The 18322-nt window shown below is 44.4% G+C and overlaps 2 protein-coding genes across 4 annotated transcripts; both read left to right on the top strand.

Annotated features, from left to right (window-relative positions):
- Positions 1–1544: 1544 nt before the first annotated feature.
- LOC125543294 lies at positions 1545–6584 on the top strand. Of its 2 annotated transcripts, XM_048706604.1 has the most exons (8): positions 1545–1876; positions 1969–2102; positions 2494–2698; positions 3391–3657; positions 4089–4223; positions 4631–5275; positions 5688–5873; positions 5977–6584. In XM_048706604.1, the coding sequence occupies exons 1-8, from the start codon at positions 1739–1741 to the stop codon at positions 6148–6150; spliced, it is 1884 nt and encodes a 627-aa protein (XP_048562561.1). In that variant the 5' UTR covers positions 1545–1738; the 3' UTR covers positions 6151–6584. The 2 variants fall into 2 exon arrangements, with proteins under 2 accessions (XP_048562561.1, XP_048562565.1); XM_048706608.1 differs by lacking the exon at positions 3391–3657.
- Positions 6585–8066: 1482 nt separating this feature from the next.
- LOC125543281 (disease resistance protein RPM1-like) lies at positions 8067–16635 on the top strand. 2 transcript variants are annotated; one of them, XM_048706593.1, is made up of 2 exons: positions 8067–8443; positions 13095–16635. In XM_048706593.1, exon 2 carries the CDS (start codon positions 13101–13103, stop codon positions 15852–15854), a length of 2754 nt encoding a protein of 917 aa, XP_048562550.1. In that variant the 5' UTR covers positions 8067–8443; positions 13095–13100; the 3' UTR covers positions 15855–16635. The 2 variants fall into 2 exon arrangements, with proteins under 2 accessions (XP_048562550.1, XP_048562542.1); XM_048706585.1 differs by lacking the exon at positions 8067–8443 and adding an exon at positions 11780–11895.
- Positions 16636–18322: the final 1687 nt, after the last annotated feature.

The raw sequence follows: 18322 nt of genomic DNA, 5'->3' as shown, positions 1-18322 counted from the left end.
AGTCAAATTCGCAGTTGTCTCACCACATGTATGACCACCAGAGCCCTGGTCCGTCTTCATGCACCGTGCGTACCGCACGCCTCGCCGGTATTACCGCGTCGAGCCTCCGCTGTCCCGGTTGAGTCTCAAGGGTCGCAAATCCACACCACTCAACCCCCACTGCAGAGTACCGACAATGAGGCTTGGTGTGCATGCTTGCAATGGAGATGGGAGAGTGTGGAAACTGTTTTGGGCTCATTTCGTGAGAAGTGCGATTTTTTGATCCAGTCGAGAGCGTAAAGAAAGGCACTACTATCTCCACAGTTGTGTCGTCACTTACGCAACTACGCTCACATCCAACAAAACCTTAACATTTTCCAAAGGATCCTATTGTCTCAAGTATACGTGTATCCCAAGTATCCGATACCCGCCAATGTAGTCACCTCAAGATGGTCTCTAAAGACCTCCGTCTGGTCGAGACTCTGGCCATACCACCTAGCCGCTCCGATTGGGACATAGCTTCGTTAAAATCACTAGCACACATCTCGGGGATATCATCTTGGGACTTATGATATCTTAGAACATCCCATGTCTTCTGTCGGAGCTCAGTACGAGATTCATCATAGATTCCAGTGAATCTAAAGGTTCTCCCCTCAAGTGTGATCACCGCAGCTATATAATACCGACACGATGGTCTAACTCAAACCTCCTACTACATGAAGATGAAGGTTGAAAGCAAGAAGGACAAGAACGCCTGGCACAGTGTCTGGCATGAGAGATTGGATGAACAACATGTCACGTACGCGGTCAAGGACGCGTACACAAACTATGAGATGTGCAAGCGGATCGTTGACATGAGGGAGTGTCTTCTTCCTGCCCGAGATGAGGGATTGAGACACGGAGCAGTGGCGAGAGCATCACAAGAAGTAGATGACTAGACGACCGTTTCTCCTAGTTTAGAATGCCTACATCAACCTGCCACCATAAAGTTAAACCATCACTTCTTCCCTCACAATTAACCGCCACCCCATGTCGGAATCCTAGACTTCATTTGAGCTTATTCATTGTATCTCGTATCTTTTTGTCTCCGCTAAGAGCATCACCACTGGATTGTAGGACCGTACAAGCAAGTCTCGTAATCCGCCCACGGTCGGGTCCAACCCCAATCCCCTGTAGTTCCTTCAGGTCAAGATATTCATTGTTTCCGACGGCCTTGCCTCACATGGCCCACCGACTAAGATGGACGGAAAATGGAGATGGGAATGTATTGATTCGTCAATGATGTTGTTGCACGGCGATGACTGGAGTGCCGACAATGCCGCCGCCGTGGAGTCCGACGGCGTCTGCAACGCTCGGACGATGATGCCTGCGTGCGTCATCACCGCTGAAGACGGGCTCGCCGCTGCGTTCAACCCGGTTGCCATGGCCCAACGGTGGATGATGGCTGATGGGCGAATCGGACGGCCATCGCTGCACAGCACACGCCAAAGGAAAAGAAAAAAAAAGAACATGCGAATTCGAAATCGCGGAGTTGGTACAATTTACGCCAGGAATGCCACCGGTTGGATCCAAATCGAGGCAGTACGCGCTCGATATTTTCCCCATTCCCAAATCTCGGCCGGCCCTAGCCGCCGCCGCCAGCCCTCCCTCCGCTCAGCCTGCCGCCGCGCCTCCAACCTCCCACCCGCCGTCTCCGTCCTCGGGCCGGTCTCCTCGGGCGCCCGCCTCGTCCCCGGAGCCTCGCGCCAGGGGCGGAGCCATGCCGGTGGCGGGGATGGACGGGGTGATAGCGACGGTGAGCGGCTACCACGGCGACGAGCGGCACAGGCTCGTGAAGCTCATCTCGGAGACCGGCGCCAGCTACGTCGGCGCCATGAGCAGATCCATAACCCACCTGGTAATGAATGTTTCACGGGCGGCGCCCTCGTCGACTCTGGTTTCCACTCTATATGCATGCCCTGCTGATTTCCCTTGTTTAATTGCGATTAGGTTTGCTGGAGGCTCGAGGGGAAGAAGTACGACATCGCCAGGAGGCTTCGGGTGCGCATCGTCAGCCACCGCTGGTTCCAGGACTGCCTCAGGGAGGGGAGGCGCCTCCCCGAGGGCCCCTACACCATGGAAAGGTAAGCCGATTTCTTCAGCTGTTGTTGCGGTGCAGTTATACATGTGGCAGTACATGGTAATCGCTTCCACAATGGATTTTAGGAGTAAATGTGGAAATTGGGACTAAGAATTATTTTCACAACCTGTTTCTGCGTTCCATGTGCATGTTTGCAGCAGCAGTTTTGCTGTGACTGCACATTGTTCTGAACATTTCTGACCCTGCTGGCTTTGGCTATAAGTTCACCTTAACATGATATAGACGTGCGACAAGGCCCAGTGGTCATCTTACAATTCTTTATGTGTCCCTTAGTCGATGCCTGGTAAACTAGCCAAAGTAGCATAATGCCTCTTCTCACTATCAAACTGTTTACTATGTAATCCTCAGAAAATCTTCTTGTGCTTGATGTCCAGTGGTGAAGAAGCCGGGCCAGTCCCACAGCTGTCTGCTTTGCCAGGCAAGCGGTCCAAGAGAAACGCATTCAGGGAGGATCCATGCCTGAAAGAGTTGCCTTCTGATTTATGCAACACTTCATATGCCAGCGATGTGGTCAAGATTGATGATTCAGATTCTGATTGGGAGCATCAGGGATGGTCGGGTTCATCCCTATTAAAAGAAGTAAGAGCCATTATTTTCAGTTTTCCAATTGATTTAGTTTATGAGCCCAATCTCTTGATTCTCCATTTAGTCTTCAGGTTTTAGATTTCACCTGTTCAATTTTGTCCATTCATTTCAGATAACAAATACAACACTGTTTAGATCCATCTCCTCAAGTAAAAGCCATTATTTTCTGTAAGAGATCTGCTGTGTGATTACTGATTAAAGATCATGTGACAGGCATGCTCTGTATAGTAAGATAGTGTCCTTGCTTTCCGTAACTGTATAAATGAAGAAATATGTTAGCAATTAATTAATTGGTTCTGACATTTTAGTAAATACACCATGTATGTCCTGTAAGTAAGTTATAAGGCCTGAATGTGATGTGAATTTTTTGTATTAGAATCTGATATTTTATCTGCATGTGTAGTACTCAAATTTCAGAACCTTTTTCTTTTCTGTATCGTTTTCATTTAAGCTGTTAATTTGAGTCGGTAAAGTTGATGTTTCTCAGAAGTGGCCCAAATTTTTGTTTATTTCACTCTATTATATATCGTGTAAGTACTGTGCTGTTATCCATCACATTGTGGTTTCCCTCCATTGGCCCAAATGGTTGATGGTCTTAGAAAAATACAATATTTTTTCTGAAGTGTCATTATTCATGACATGTTATGCTGTAAATTTCCCTGATGGAGCTTCCCTGTTGCCTTCAGAATTTAGTTGTTGCCGGGAATTCGAAGAAGATTCATTCAGGCGATGTTAAAGGAGGAAAAAAGCATTTAAAGCGTGAGCGGAAGTCAACTGATAAAGATATCCTACGTCCGCGAGACAATGCTTCAAGTTTCAGGGAGGATCCATGCTTAAAAGAGTTACCTTCTAATTTATGCGGTACTTCATACGCCAGGGATGTGCTCAAGATCGATGATTCTGATTCTGATTTTGAGCATCAGGACTGGGTGGAATCATCCCTATTAAAAGAAGTAAGAGCCATTATTTCCAATTGATTTAGTTTGTGAATCCAATCCCTTAATTCTCCATTTGGTCTTCAGGTTTTGCATTTCACCCGTTCAATTTTTTTCATTCATTTCAGATAACAAATACAACACTGTTTAGATCCATTTCCTTAAGTAAAAGCTACTCTTTTCTGTAAGAGATTTGCTGTGTGATGACAGATCATGCAACAGGGATGCTCTATATAGTAAGACAGTGTTCTAATTTTTTTTTTGTGTATTTCACTCTGTTATATATTTTATAAGTATTGTGCTGTGATTCATCCCATTGTGGTTTCTCTTCGTTGCCCCAAATAGTTGATGGTCTTAGAAGAATGTGTTATTTTTTCAGAAGTGTCATTATTCCTGACATGTTATGCTGTAAATTACCTGATGGAGCTTGGTTGCCCTGTCACCTTCAGAATTTAGTCGTTGCCGAGAATCCGAAGAAGATTCGTTCAGGAGATGTTAAAGGAGGAAAAAAGCGTTTAAAGCGTGAGCAGAAGTCAGCTGATAAAGATATCCTACATTTGCGGGACAATGCTTCAAGTTTAATGGTAATTTGCAAATCGTACTCTGTTGGAACCATTTTGAAATAAATTCATTTGCCTAGCTTTAGCCTGACAAACTTTTGATTTCATTTTGTGCTGTCATAAGGTCTTCATTCTGTTTATGTAACCTACCAATATTTTTGTTACACAGTGAAGTCCTCCATCCTAAGTCCTGACTACGAAATGACCTGCTAATGCTTGAAACTGGAAAGGGCACCTATATGAACTGTTATTGCTATGTAGATGACCTTGAATATTGCATGAGTTACATTTACATTCCCAAGATTAGAAAATACTGATGTGGTTTTTGATGAATAGATAACATGAGCAGTTGACTTTGTGTTTCAGCTTGTTTCATTGTCACTGTTCTATTCTCAGTTGTAAACTTACACATATATCTAATGAAAATACAGATAAGAGAAGGCCTTCACACGTCAAGTTATACTTCATCTCGGAGCACATCGAAGCAAAAAGGAAACTTGTCAGGTCTCCTGCGTAATGAGGTTGTTGGTCAGATGGGCGAAAGAAATGATCCTATGGGAAAGGGATCACGAAGCAAGCATGCACGCTCTCTTTTGGAATTATCTGATGATAGTTTGTCAGATAGTTTCGAGGAACTACAAATGTTTGATACTTCGACTACAGAAGCCCGGAGAAAAATAAGGAGCACAAATGCACCATCATTTCGGCAGTCTACCTTGGAAAGCATATACGATCATTGTGAAACTAGTATGCATGATTACGAACCGGAAAAGAGTGAAGAGCAAGAAACTATTGATTTGGGTGAGAGGTCAAGAAGCTTGCAACCTGGTGATTTGTCAGGACATGAACCATCTTTCTGTACACAAGAGAAAATAGATCAAAGTGACCTTGGCATCACAGCTGATCATGACAAGGGAGATGATGAGAAGCCCACCATGGAAGAATCATCGAGCCTGCAAAGACAAGCAGAGCTTTCATGTGTCATTTGCTGGACTGATTTTTCTTCCTCGAGGGGCATCTTACCATGTGGACATCGGTTCTGTTATTCATGCATTCAAGGATGGGCGGATTGTCTGGTATGTTGCGTCAACATAAATAAAATCCTTTAGTTAAATTCATTCCTTCAAATCTGCTTATAATGTGTTTTCTTTTGTACACCAATATTTCTGAGGTATATACGTTGCTCTACTATACGAAACACAAAATATGCACTTAATGCTTGCACGGTAGCCTGGATTCAGGACAGCAGTATAGCACTTCATCCTGATTGAAATACATGTTTCCAGTTTTCATAAGATGAAAATTGAACATACAGTCACCATTCCCAGTAGCTCTCGGCAGGCAGGCCTTGAGCAAAACAAATTACTTAGTGTCAGCTAAAAACATATGCTTCTAGTTAGCCTCTTCTGTTTGTAACTAGTAATTTTCGATCAGAAATTATTTGCTGTAGTAGCTGCTACTTACACACGTGCATGCTGTGTGTTTCAGTCTTCCAGGGGAAAGGTCTCAACGTGCCCACTTTGCAAAGCCAGTTTCTCCTGGATCAGCAAGGTGGACGAGGCCGGTACTTCAGATCAGAAGATATACTCGCAGACCCCTGTCCCTTGTGGAGCTTCAACCAACATCTTCATGTTTACTGACGAAGGCCACGGCGACCTTCCTGGATCATCATCGGTGAGTGAGATCTCTGGTTCCACCATGCAAAAACTGCTATTGCTTGACTTGATGTACTTGTGTTTTTTACGATGCTCACCTGTCTGCCGAACCCAACCTGCAGTCTGCCCAAGGGGCCTGCTACATGTGCCATAGCCGTGAGCCTGAAGAGCTCATACTGAGCTGCCATGTCTGTCAATCACAGTGGGTACACTCGTATTGCCTCGATCCTCCACTGACTCCGTGGACGTGCATACACTGCCGAGATCTGCGGAGGATGTACCAGCGCTATCGCTAGTCCGAATCCCGGAAGTTCACTCACGTCTTGGATTCTTGATTCTTCTTGGCATTACTGCGCTGTTGCAGATTCTTGGGGCAGATACAATAGAAGGCATGTTGACAGCTGATAATTAATTAATTTCTCAAGATTGAAGAAGAGGAAGAAGCAGAGAGAGACAGGAAAAGTGACGGCGTCAGGCTGCAACAAGCATTGAGATTGCATCTTTTTATTTTTGCATATACGGGCTGTCAAGTGTCAACATCTTGTTGATCTGGACATAGTGTAAATGCATATGGTATGGGTGCTGCTAGGCTCGAAATGTGTAAACGGTCCGGAGAGTAGTAGCTTCTTTGAGAAGACGCGTGCATCAACATGCACCGTGTATGTTGCTAGAATCTTAAACCGTGCGACTTTCTTTTCTAATTCAGACAATGAACAGAAGAATTTTTTTACTGGTTGTTCTGCGCCCAGTTGTCTTAAAATTGTGATTGTCATTTTTCTTGATAATTGAACTGCAAAAATGTCTTATGTTAGTGTACAGAGGGAGTATTGGATTAAAATGCCCTTTGGATATTACGATCTCCAAGCGGCTGAACCTAGAGGCCATTTAGCACTACAAACTGGTAGAAAGCATTTCATTAATAATGGCAATCTCAAAATAGCACTAGGCCACCACTTTGGCCATTACTATAACCACCGAAACCTCCAAGGCTAAAATCTGTTGTACTATCATGATTGAAAATGCATTGATTTGCGAATCAATATATGGTTAGATGGTTAGTAGAATGAAAATGCATTGATTTGCGAATCAATATGCGGTTAGATGATTAGTAGGATAATGGTATCCCTTCCAGCCTATCAAGGTTCAAGTCCTAAAGTTACACTAGTGCTTGCATTTTTTAGATTTATTTCAGTCTTTCGGGAGACGAGTGTTCAGTAAGAGAAGACTTTCCTCCCTGGCGACTTCGTCAATGATGTGCTGACTCGGTCTCTCGAAAGTGCTCATAGTCATAGGGTAGGGTATGCGTGCGTGCATTCATAGAAATGAGTGTATAAAAAATATATGCTCGTGTTCGTTGGGAGTGCCTGATATGGCGTGGAATTTACTATGGAAAGAAAGAAAGAAAGATGATTGATGAACGGGGAATGTTCATATTCCACGCTCAACCATTGAAATCACTCATAGATTTTGAAATGAAAACAATAAATCCGAACGATGGATTTTTAACCATGGCAAATTGAACGATCTTTATGGCAATTTTAGTTGACGCGAGAACGACAAGTTTTGTTGGTGAGGATGGCAAGCAAAAAACGAAGCGAGGGCGGATTTGCCGTACTTACCAACTAAATTTGCTATGGTCAACAAATATAAATTGTCATAAAAAATGTTCGATTTGCCATGGTCAAAATCCCGAACATTCGGCACTTATCGGGGTCCTTTTAAAAAGAAGATTTGGTTGTGAAATTCTGAAAATGACCGTCACCCGCAAAAAAAGTCAAAATGACTTTATATACAAAAATGGATCATCATGTGTCCGTGGCATATTTATAAGATGTTTATCATGTGTTTGTAAAAATATCCACTGCATATTTTTTTTGTAAAAAGTTCGTCGCGTATTTGTATGAAGCAGAAAAACAACAACTAGCAGAAACTATGTCCGCGAAGCAACAATGGTTGGATAGTTTGAGAGACAGTGGTATCACCAGCCCACCAGAGTTCAAGTCGAGACGTGTTCGTCGACGACGAGGTGCCTACAATAACTTTGTAAATCTCAAAAGACGATATCTCGACTCCTTCTTTCGAGGGTGCTTATAGAGGTAGGATGCGTGTGTACCGTTTATATGGACGAGTGTATGCGCGTATATATGAGCGTTTGGTTCTGTATCCTGTTAATTTTTTTAGAAAACCGCGTCTGTTCCGCGCCTTGGACGCGGAATGGAATTTGGCAGGAAAGGAAAGGGTGCCGCAGGTCGCCTCCCCCGACGACCCACACCCACGACCCAGTTCAGGTCAAGCAATCAGTCCGAGCACCAACCAAGATATCCCCAAATCTACAAAGCTCCCTCCGCCCAGCCCATGGATCCAGCGGCTCCACCCCTCCACCGCTCTCCCTCCTGCCATGCCTCTGCCTCGTGCAGTCCTGCCTTCTTCCGTAATCCCCACTCCCTACCACCCAGACGACCAGGCTGCGGCCTGAGCTTCTTGAGATTCCCAGGCGGCGACTGCAGCTGAACCGAGAGGGCAGCGGCGGCGGCGACTAGAGCGGAGAGCAACGGTAGCGGCCTCGACGGCCGGGAGGCAGATCGCGTGGTAAGCCAAGCCTCCATCATCAACTTTATCTTCTTTTTTTGATGCTCCGTTATCTCTGACAGTGGAACCCGGCCCCATAGATGTTGCTGCAGTCTTGCATACCGATTTGGGTTCATCCACCACTGGAGAATAGGTTTTCCACCCATCTATGGTCCCACTCCCACTGACTAGCTAACATATACAGTAGATGCAAAAACAGAAAAAGAAAAAACATAGATGATGTTTCATCACTCGATTTTTTCAGAGTGTTATTCAGTGGATTTGCTATGCCCAAGCTGGGTCTTCTCTTTTAGAATCTCTGTGTGATGTACTGTGGCTTTTTTCCTTTCAATAAACTGTGGTGTGTTTGGGGCTTGGCGGCTGGCCAAGTTCTGCGCAATTCTGCATGTGTGTGAGACGGATGAAAGGCAGGGGATGTTGGCTGTATCACCGTATTAGTTTTCAGTTTTATGAAAAAAGGGTTCTCCCGCTTTATATATTATAAAGCAAAGAACCAAGCATCTCACATAGCAGTACAAAGTACAATCAAGTCATAGAATCACGCTGGGGCACAGCAAGACAAGACCCAAAGAACAAAAGCTAATCCGGCTCGGAGGGCGGCGGCGGCGGCGGTGATGGTGGTGGAGCAAAAGCCGACGCCAAGGAACAAAGACCCGCAATTATGTTGTCGATGACGTCTCGATCTCCAGAGCTGTAAGAAGCCACACATTTTATAGATCACATCAGTCACACATAGGGCTGGACACGAGCCGAGCCGAGCCGAGTTTGATCCGAGCCTGGCTTTGGCTCGCTCTCAAGCGGCTCGGCTCGGCTCGGCTCGGCTCGCTCAGCCAACGAGCCTGCTTTAGACGGCTCGGCTTGTTTTTGCTGTGGCTCGGCTCAGACCGAGCCGGCTCGTGAGCCAGCTGGCGCCATAACAGCTGGGATGTAACAGAACCTGTTTTTAAAGACTAGTTTTGATCTTCTACAGCAATTAAAGCCATAATTTGGAAAAGAAGCACTTTATATTGCAAAAACGCAACATCTAGCAGTCTATGGTTTAAAAATGGTCATAGTGATGAAAAGAATTGAGCATCGTTGCTTTTGAATTTTGGACAGCTCCTCCTTTGAACTTTAGACAGCAAAAATATTGAACGTTGACAGCCAAACAATGCAATTTTGCATAGCATAACACTTGGCGCTTTGACATCAAAATGAGAATCTTCCTCCTCCTCAAACACAGTACCTTGCTCATCCTCGTCCCCCTCATTCTCTTCCTCCTCTTCATAATCCTTCTCCGCTTGCTTATCATGCTCCATTGCCTAGCACACAAAAACAGCACATACATGAACTTGGACACGCATATATTTGACTTTTTGATAGCAAAAACAACACATACATGAGCTTGTACAAATATATATTTGACTTTTGGATACCAAAAACAGCATATACATGAGCTTGTACAAACTTATATTTGACTTTTGGATACCAAGAACGACACATACATAAGCTTGCACACACATATATTTGATCTTTAGATAGCAAAAACAGCAAACACAGGAGCTTGGACACACATATTTGGCACAACCGTACCGGTGAAGATGTAGGATTCCGTTTCTACTACAGAACGTGTTCGACAAATATCTCAAGTGTTAGTTGACACTGGACAGACTGACTGAACCTCTTTGATGCTTAGATTTCAAGTGTCCTATGAAATTTGACACTTGACACTTGACACTTACTAGTAAATGCGCACGTGCAATGCACGTTAATATTTAGGCAATATATTAATTGCACGCGGATATTAGGTATGCTATTATTTGTATGTTAATTTTGTAATTAGTGTAATATTTGGTATGATATTAATTACACGTTAAACACGTTGAACGCTTGACATTGAATCAGTCTAGGTCGTTGGATTGACTTAGTTTGATAGCCGAAATCAGTTGGATCTGCCCCTTTGGATCTTTTTATATTGGTATAGATAAACTGAATGAAAACAACAGAGCTACACATGACCATCTTTAATTTCAGTAAAATTAAAAGCCTTCAATTTCCATAGATTACGGGGCTTCCACTTCCAAATTAAACAGAAAATCCATTTCCAAATTAAACTGAAAATAGAGACGAGGACTCACGGAGGAGGGGCGCGGATGTGGTCGTCGGCACAGCGCCACAGCGCCTCGTAGCGGAAGTTTTTGAGGACATGGTCGGCTTGGTAGGCGGCGGTCTTGAGATCCGCCATCCAGCGGCAGACAGTGGGGTTGGTGCGGCTCTTGGCGTCGGCAGGGTCAGCAAGACATCAAGGCGGTGGAGCTTTTTTTACCCTTAATAACAACTCGGCGAGCGGGACATTGCTGTAATCCTTGGCCCGCTTCCTCTGCAGCGACACAACCCTTGCCCTTGCCCTTCCCCTTCTGCTTCCTGGGACAAGCGGCTTAGTCTTCATAATGGACACCAAGCTCCTCTCCTTCTCCTTCTCCTCCTACTCTCCTTCCCCTTTTCCTTGTCCATTCTTGCGACAGTGGGGCTCTGCATACATCAGCGAAGAACAAATGGTCAATCATCAACAAAAATTTACATAGATAATAATCACTAATCAGTCTACACAATCAAGCACAAACAAATTCATCCATCCATCAATCAAATTCGTGCAGCATAGCATACATCCTAGTTAGCTGCACTCTCCAGCCAACAAACACAAGCATCCATCCATCAAACTCGTCTAGCATCCATCCATCTTGTTTCCTAGCTAGCCGCGCCCTCCAACCGAAACTACAAGCATCCATCCATGATCCATCCATCAAATTGGTGCGTGTGTGTGCGCCAGTGCAGGGAGCTACGGGCAAGGATGGGAAGGAGAGAAGAGATCGCTTACCTGCTCCTGTCGTTCGGTGAGAAACCAGGGGAGACACGTTCGTCTGTGTCCGCTGTGGTGAGGGAAGGCGGCGTCGGCCGTCGCCATCGGTGCCAAGCCCGATGAGTCCAGCCTGCGGCGCGGCGAGGAGAGTGGTGGCGGCGCCGGGCAGAGAAAGGGAGAAGGGTGAGGAAACTGCGTCGCGTGTGTGCTCTCTCTCTGCTGTGACCTAACGCGAATTTGGGATGGGCCTCAACGAGTCCCCAAGCTGGACCGGGCGAAACTCGGCTCGGCTCGGTCGAGAATCGGGCCTATTTTCATAGCTCGGCTCACCTAATTATCATACCGGGCCGAGCTGTAACGGGCCGAGCTGGAGCGAGCTTTGAGCCGAGCCTAAAAGCTCGCTCGGACGTCCAGCCCTAGTCACACGACACGGAATTACGCGTTCGATGACTAGTTTATTACAGGTACACCAAAGGGACCAAGCAAGGGTACACAGAGCCACCCAAATGGGGGCGCGCCTAGTGCAGGGGAGTCTAAGGACCTCCCCGAACAGATCCGGGAGGTTGTCATGGCACCAACTGCCACTAACCACCTCCCGGAAGCAGATCGCGTGGTAAGCCACCATCATCAACTTGATCTTCTTTTCTTGGATGTTCCGTTATCTCTGACAATGGAACCCGGTCCAACATGGATCGAATGGAAAAAAGGAAAGCCTCCATCATAGGTTTTCCACCCATCTAGTACCACTTGTGACCAACTAACATAGATGATGTTTCCAGTTTCATCACTCAATTTTTCAGCGTGCTGTTGAGTGGATTTGCTCTGTCCTGTACAACTTATAAGAAACTGGCTTCATGTTTTCTTTCAGCATCACCGTGTGATGTAGTATTTCTCTGTCTTGACATATACCGTGGTGTGTTTGGGGCTGGCCAAGTTTTGCGCACTTCTGCATGTGTGTAGGACAGATGAAAGGCAGGGGATGTTGGCTGTATCACCGAATTGGTTTTCAGTTAAATCTTAAAGGGAAGCCTGGAGCCATGCTCCTTTTATCGGAAAAAAAGAGAGATATTACAATAGCGCTTATCTTCCTACTACATGTTCTGGGCAGAGGCCGCCATTCTCCCACCCATCTATGCCTAAGCACTGACGCTCCAGTGACTAATATAGATGATGTTTCATCACTCGATTTTTCAGTGTGCTGTTGAGTGGATTTTCTATGTCCTTGACAACTGTAAGGTGGCTTTATGTTCTGTTTTTGCATAGCTGTGTGATGTAGAAAAGTTTTATATATATACCATAGTGTGTTTGGTGCTTGGAAAGTCTTGCGCGGTTTTGTATGTGTGTGAGACTGACGGCGGGGATGTTGGATGTATCACCATATCGGTTTTCAGTGAAATGAATAAAATGTGGGATCCATGCTCCTTTTATATCAAAAAAATATTCCCTCTGATTGGGTAGAGGCTGTGTAAATTAATTCGGATTGGAGGAATGGACATTCTATAGAGGCTGCGTCAATTAATTTGACATGAGGGAGTAATAATAATAATAATACAATGGCGCTTGTCTTTCCTGTACATGTTATGGGCAGAAGATAATTAAGCTCGGTTAACAAATTGGCTAAACTTCTAAATACCAAGCGGCAATATAGCCATGTGTATAATCTTTTATAAACATAATACACCACATTTTGTCCAAGCTGACATATAATCCTTTATAAACATAATATGCGCTACATTTTATCCGACATAATATGCGCTACATTTTATCCGACCTGAAACTGATATAACTTGTTTTGTGTTGGTGTTTTTTCAGAAGCAGATGGCGGAGGCTATACTGCTCGCTGTGTCAAAGATTGGGGCAATCGTTTTGAATGAAGCTGTCTTGGCTGTCATCAACAAGCTGTCGAGGAAGGTTGACAACCTAAAGGAATTGCCGGCAAAGATAAAAAGAATCGATATAGAGCTGAAGACGATGAATGATGTAATTCAAGACTTGGGCACAACACATCTCAGCAACAATGTCGTCAAGGGTTGGATTGGAAATGTGAGGAGGCTGGCCTACCATGTTGAGGATGTGATTGACAAGTACTCATATGAGGCTCTGAAGCTCAAGGATGAAGGCTTCCTAAATCGGTATGCCTTCAGAAGTTCACGCCATATTAAGGTCTTCAGTAAAATTGCTGAGGAAGTTATAGAGATAGAGGGGGAGATCAGGCACATCAAAGAACTGCATATTTATTGGAGTACTATAGTCCAACCCATTAGAAATGAGCATGCAGAGATTGATAGGCAGCGATGGGGAGGCTGCTTTCCAGAAAGTGTTAGTGATGAGGACCTTGTCGGAATTGGTGAAAACAGGAGCAAGTTGACCGAATGGCTGACCACCGATGAGAAAGAAACCACAGTGATTACTGTTTCTGGTATGGGAGGCTTGGGGAAGACAACCCTTGTGAAAAATGTGTATGATCGGGAGAAAGCCAACTTTCCTGAGGCTCATGCTTGGATTGTGGTGTCACGGGCGTATGTTGTAGTTGATTTGCTGAAGGCATTGCTCACCAAGATACAGTACACACAAGAGTCGCCGCCGCCGTCACCTCTTAGTGCGGGCTCTAAAGCTGATGTTTATGAGTTAACAGAGGCTATAAAGAAGATACTACAAAACAAGAAGTGTTTGATCGTGCTTGATGATGTGTGGGATAAAGAAGCATATACTCAGATGTGCAGTGCGTTCCAGGGTCTCCAAGGATGCCGTGTTATGATCACAACACGGAAGGAAGATGTTGCGGCTCTTGCTCCAGTGAGGCACCGCCTACTATTGCAGCCATTGGGTAGCGTTGAATCTTTCAAGCTATTCTGCTCTAGGGCTTTCCACAACAGCCTGGGCCGCAAGTGCCCTTCAGAGCTCGAGGAGGTGGCGGCTGCTATAGTTGACCGGTGTCGTGGCCTGCCATTGGCCATTGTATCGTCTGGCAGCCTATTGTCCACAAAGCAACCAACAGAGCACGCCTGGAATCAGGTGTACAACCATCTCCGGAGCGAGCTGCGGGGGAATAACCATGTCCAGGCTATACTTAATCTGAGCTACCATGACTTGCCTGGTGATCTCAGGAACTGCTTCCTGTACTGCAGCTTGTTCCGTGAAGACTATGAAATGTCACGGGAGAACCTTGTGCGGTTGTGGGTTGCTGAAGGTTTTGCAAAGAAGAAAGATAACAGCACGCCGGAGGAAGTGGCTGAGAGGAGTCTCATGGAACTCATCGGCCGGAATATGCTGGAAGTTGTGGAGAGGGATGAGCTCTTCAGGGTTAGTACATGTAAGATGCATGACATTGTTCGAGACCTGGCTCTTGCTGTTGCTAAAGAGGAGAGGTTTGGCTCCGCGAGTGATCAGGGCGAAATGACGCTCATGGATAAAGAAGTTCGCCGGTTCTCAACATGTGGTTGGAGAGACAGTATGGCAGCTGCTCCAGGAGTGGATTTTCCACGACTCAGAACCGTCATCTCGCTTTCAGCAGCTTTGTCCTCCACCAACATGATTTCCTCTGTTTTGTCTGGATCCAACTACCTTACCGTTCTCGAGCTTCAAGACTCTGCAATCTGCCATGTGCCGGCATCCATCGGGAATCTGTTCAATCTCCGCTACATCGGCTTGAGGCGCACCAGAGTTCAGTCACTGCCAGACACTATTGAAAAACTGTCAAACCTCGAGACGCTGGACGTCAAGCAAACAAAAATAGAAAAACTACCGCCAGGAATTGTGAAGGTTGAGAAGTTACGACACCTTTTAGCTGACAGGTTTGCCGATGAGAAGCAGATGAAGTTCCAGTACTTTGTCGGAGTCGAGGCGCCGAATATGATTTCCAACTTCCAGGAACTGCAAACTCTTGAGACCGTCCATGCCAGCAAGGACTTGTCACTTCAGCTGAAGAAAATGAATAAGCTGCAGACTGTTTGGGTTGATAACATCAATGCATCTAACTGTGATGACCTTTTCAAAACCCTCTCAGATATGCCTCTGCTTTCCAGCCTACTTCTCTGTGCATGTGACGAGAAGGAGACACTTACGTTCCAAGCACTCAAGCCAATTTCCAAGAGGCTCCACAGACTGATCATTAGAGGTGGCTGGGCCGATGGGACGCTCAAGTGTCCAATATTTCAGGGTCATGGGAAGAATATCAAGTATCTGGCTCTGAGTTGGTGCAATCTTGGGAATGAAGACCCGCTGCAGCTGCTGGCATCTCATCTGCCAGCTCTCACTTATCTCAGCCTTAACAGGGTGAGCAGTGCAGGTACACTGGTGCTTTCTGCAGGGTGCTTCTCTCAGCTGAAGACGCTCGTCTTGAGGCGCATGCCTAATGTCAAGCAACTGGAGATTGAGGAGGGTGCCATTCCGTGCATTGATGGGATCTACATCGTGTCGCTCTCGGAGCTCGGTATGGTCCCTCGTGGCATCGAGTCGCTTGGGTCCCTGAAGAAGCTCTGGATGCTAGACCTGCACAGGGACTTCAAGGCTGACTGGGATTTGAACCAGATGCACGACAAGATGAAGCATGTTCCAGGGCTCCGTGCCTAGCTAGCAAAGAGCGGCAGAGACGCAGAACATGATGAAGCATGTTCCAGAGCTCTGTGCATAGCAAAGAGCGGCAACTACATCCTTCCGAAAATATATAATAGAGCACCTGCACCCAGGCCCTCTATATCTAGCCATCCATTTCCTGCATCGCGATACGTGTAAATACATTTCTCTTTTTTGTTTCTCTCAAATAAAACATGTCTTGAAGTTCAAATTTTTGCAGCGTGGCAAGGCTTTCTAACTAGAATCTAGGATAAATCTTTCAGAATTTTTTGTCAAATATAAATATACAAAAAATGATTTTAAAAATTTTAAAATATTTTTTGTAAATTTATGTTTGACAAAAATTTCTGAAAGATTTATCCTAGATTCTAGTTAGAAAGTTTTGCCACACTGCAAAGATTTGAACTTCAAAACATGTTTTATGTGAGAGAAACAAAAAAGAGAAAATTTCATATAAAAAATTAGTTATGTTGCATAGATCTTAAAGCAATATTGGACAGTCAGGATAGTAGGACCGGGGTGCAGGTGCTCTAAAAATCCACGTCCTACATCCTTCGGTAATTAAAAATCATAAGAATCGCTTATGCACTGTAAGCGTACATGCTTTTAATTATTTATAATGGCACTGTAATAGTATCAGCAGCTCTTGATTGCTTTGCAATTGCATCTTGTCATGCACACATTGTTGGTTGTTTCTGTAATAATTCCTGAAACACGGGCATTCCCATCAGGAACTAAAATAAGTGAGTTTGTTTCATTTATATAAGCTTAATTTTCACTGGATGGTTTTGCTTGATGTCATAGATAGACTGATTCTATCGAAGTATGTACGCAGTATGTACTCGGCCATCTCTCTGCTTCCTATATATTGCAATGTATTACTCACTACAAGATAACATATAATTAGCCACAAAGCATTTTGGCCGCTATACATGTATGTATTAGAGTCAACTTACTCATATCTTTGTTACCAAGTATGTTCATGAATCAGTACTGAACTGGCATACATATAGCTACCAAGCACTGAACTACTGATGACCAAACTGAAAAAATGCACACACATGGATTTGATCCCCCATCGCGCAATTACTCACACACACCGCTGTAGAAAGGAAAAATAGAGCCGCAAATGGGCGGTGTTGTTGTGGAGGAGCAGCAGTGATTTCCACGTTGGAGCAACTAACGAAGGCAGACTTGGTACTAATTTAGAGGCTTCAGGACTGAAGGAAGAGGAGAAGCTGCAACCACGCCGCTGAATCAGAGAACCTTTGCATCCGATTAGTTCAAGGTGAGTGACTATACTACATTCGTGTGTGAGATAGAAATCCTGAATATCTCCTGCCCGATTTCGTTGCTTTTCTACCAAATTTGGTTTGCAGACTGGGTTGTTACGTTTTGAGCCAGAAATTAGGTTATGTTTTCTGTTAATTCACCCAGTGGGCTAGGTTCTGAGTACTTGGGTTCTAGTATGAATGTAGCTTGTTCTATGTGATATTGGATTAGCATGTTGGACCGTGAGTGCTAGAGTTCCACATAAACAGATTCGGCCATTTTCATTGGCAGCTACAGGAACAAAGTACTTTTCTATGTGTATATTAGCATAGACTAATTACAGTGAGGAAGATTGAAATTAGGCCACTTTTATTACCAGCTAATTACACTATTTTACATTCAAATATGTTGTTTTGTTTGGTATTTTTGTCACCATTTTGGTTCACTTTCTGAATATGCATATGCCTTTCTTAAAAAAAAACAGTGCCAGCCTTCCTGCACCTTTGGTTTATCAAAGGAAAGGTGGCAGATCTGAAGCCAAAGGCAGAACAGGGGAAGGTAAAAGCAGGCTCACAAAAAATGGTTGGCTCAAGCATCTTGCATCATTCTGAAGATGGAAATAGATAGAGCTGCTGAACTGAACTGAACTAGTTAACTTGTGCATATGACTATTGGTTGATAGTACAGTTTGGGAGAAAAGACAGATAGTGCCGTTAATGGATCCTATTTATGATAAATTGATAATGGATTTGATCTGTACAAAATTGTTTCAAAGTCATCTGTTCAGAAATTGTATAGATGAGATAACCACATTATCTAAAAAAAAGATGTAGACAAGGTGATCAGCAAGCATGACCTGAATTTCATTTTATTTTGTAATAAGTTATCCCTAATACAAATATGTGTTTTTTTACTATTCTGCAAATTACTTATTGATATTTGTGCACGTATATATAGTTCCCCAGTTCAGTACTTCAGTTGCGAGTCCTGCTTTACTATGTGATTTTTTTGGTGTTACCAAGTATATTATCATGATACTCGGTGTTGAAACCTTATCTAGTTTATTTCCTTACTCTTTTCGAGTATAGTTTAATCTTCTTTATCATGATACTGCATCTCTTCTAGTTTGCTCAACAAGTGATGTTAGACACTAGCACTTTGATTCATTCCTTTATTTGATTTTATTTCCTTTT

This window comes from Triticum urartu, chromosome 1 (assembly GCF_003073215.2).
Source record: "Triticum urartu cultivar G1812 chromosome 1, Tu2.1, whole genome shotgun sequence".
NCBI lineage: Eukaryota > Viridiplantae > Streptophyta > Magnoliopsida > Poales > Poaceae > Triticum > Triticum urartu.
The sequence above is the reverse complement of the archived record's forward strand: the minus strand, read 5'-3'. Positions and strand labels throughout refer to the sequence as shown.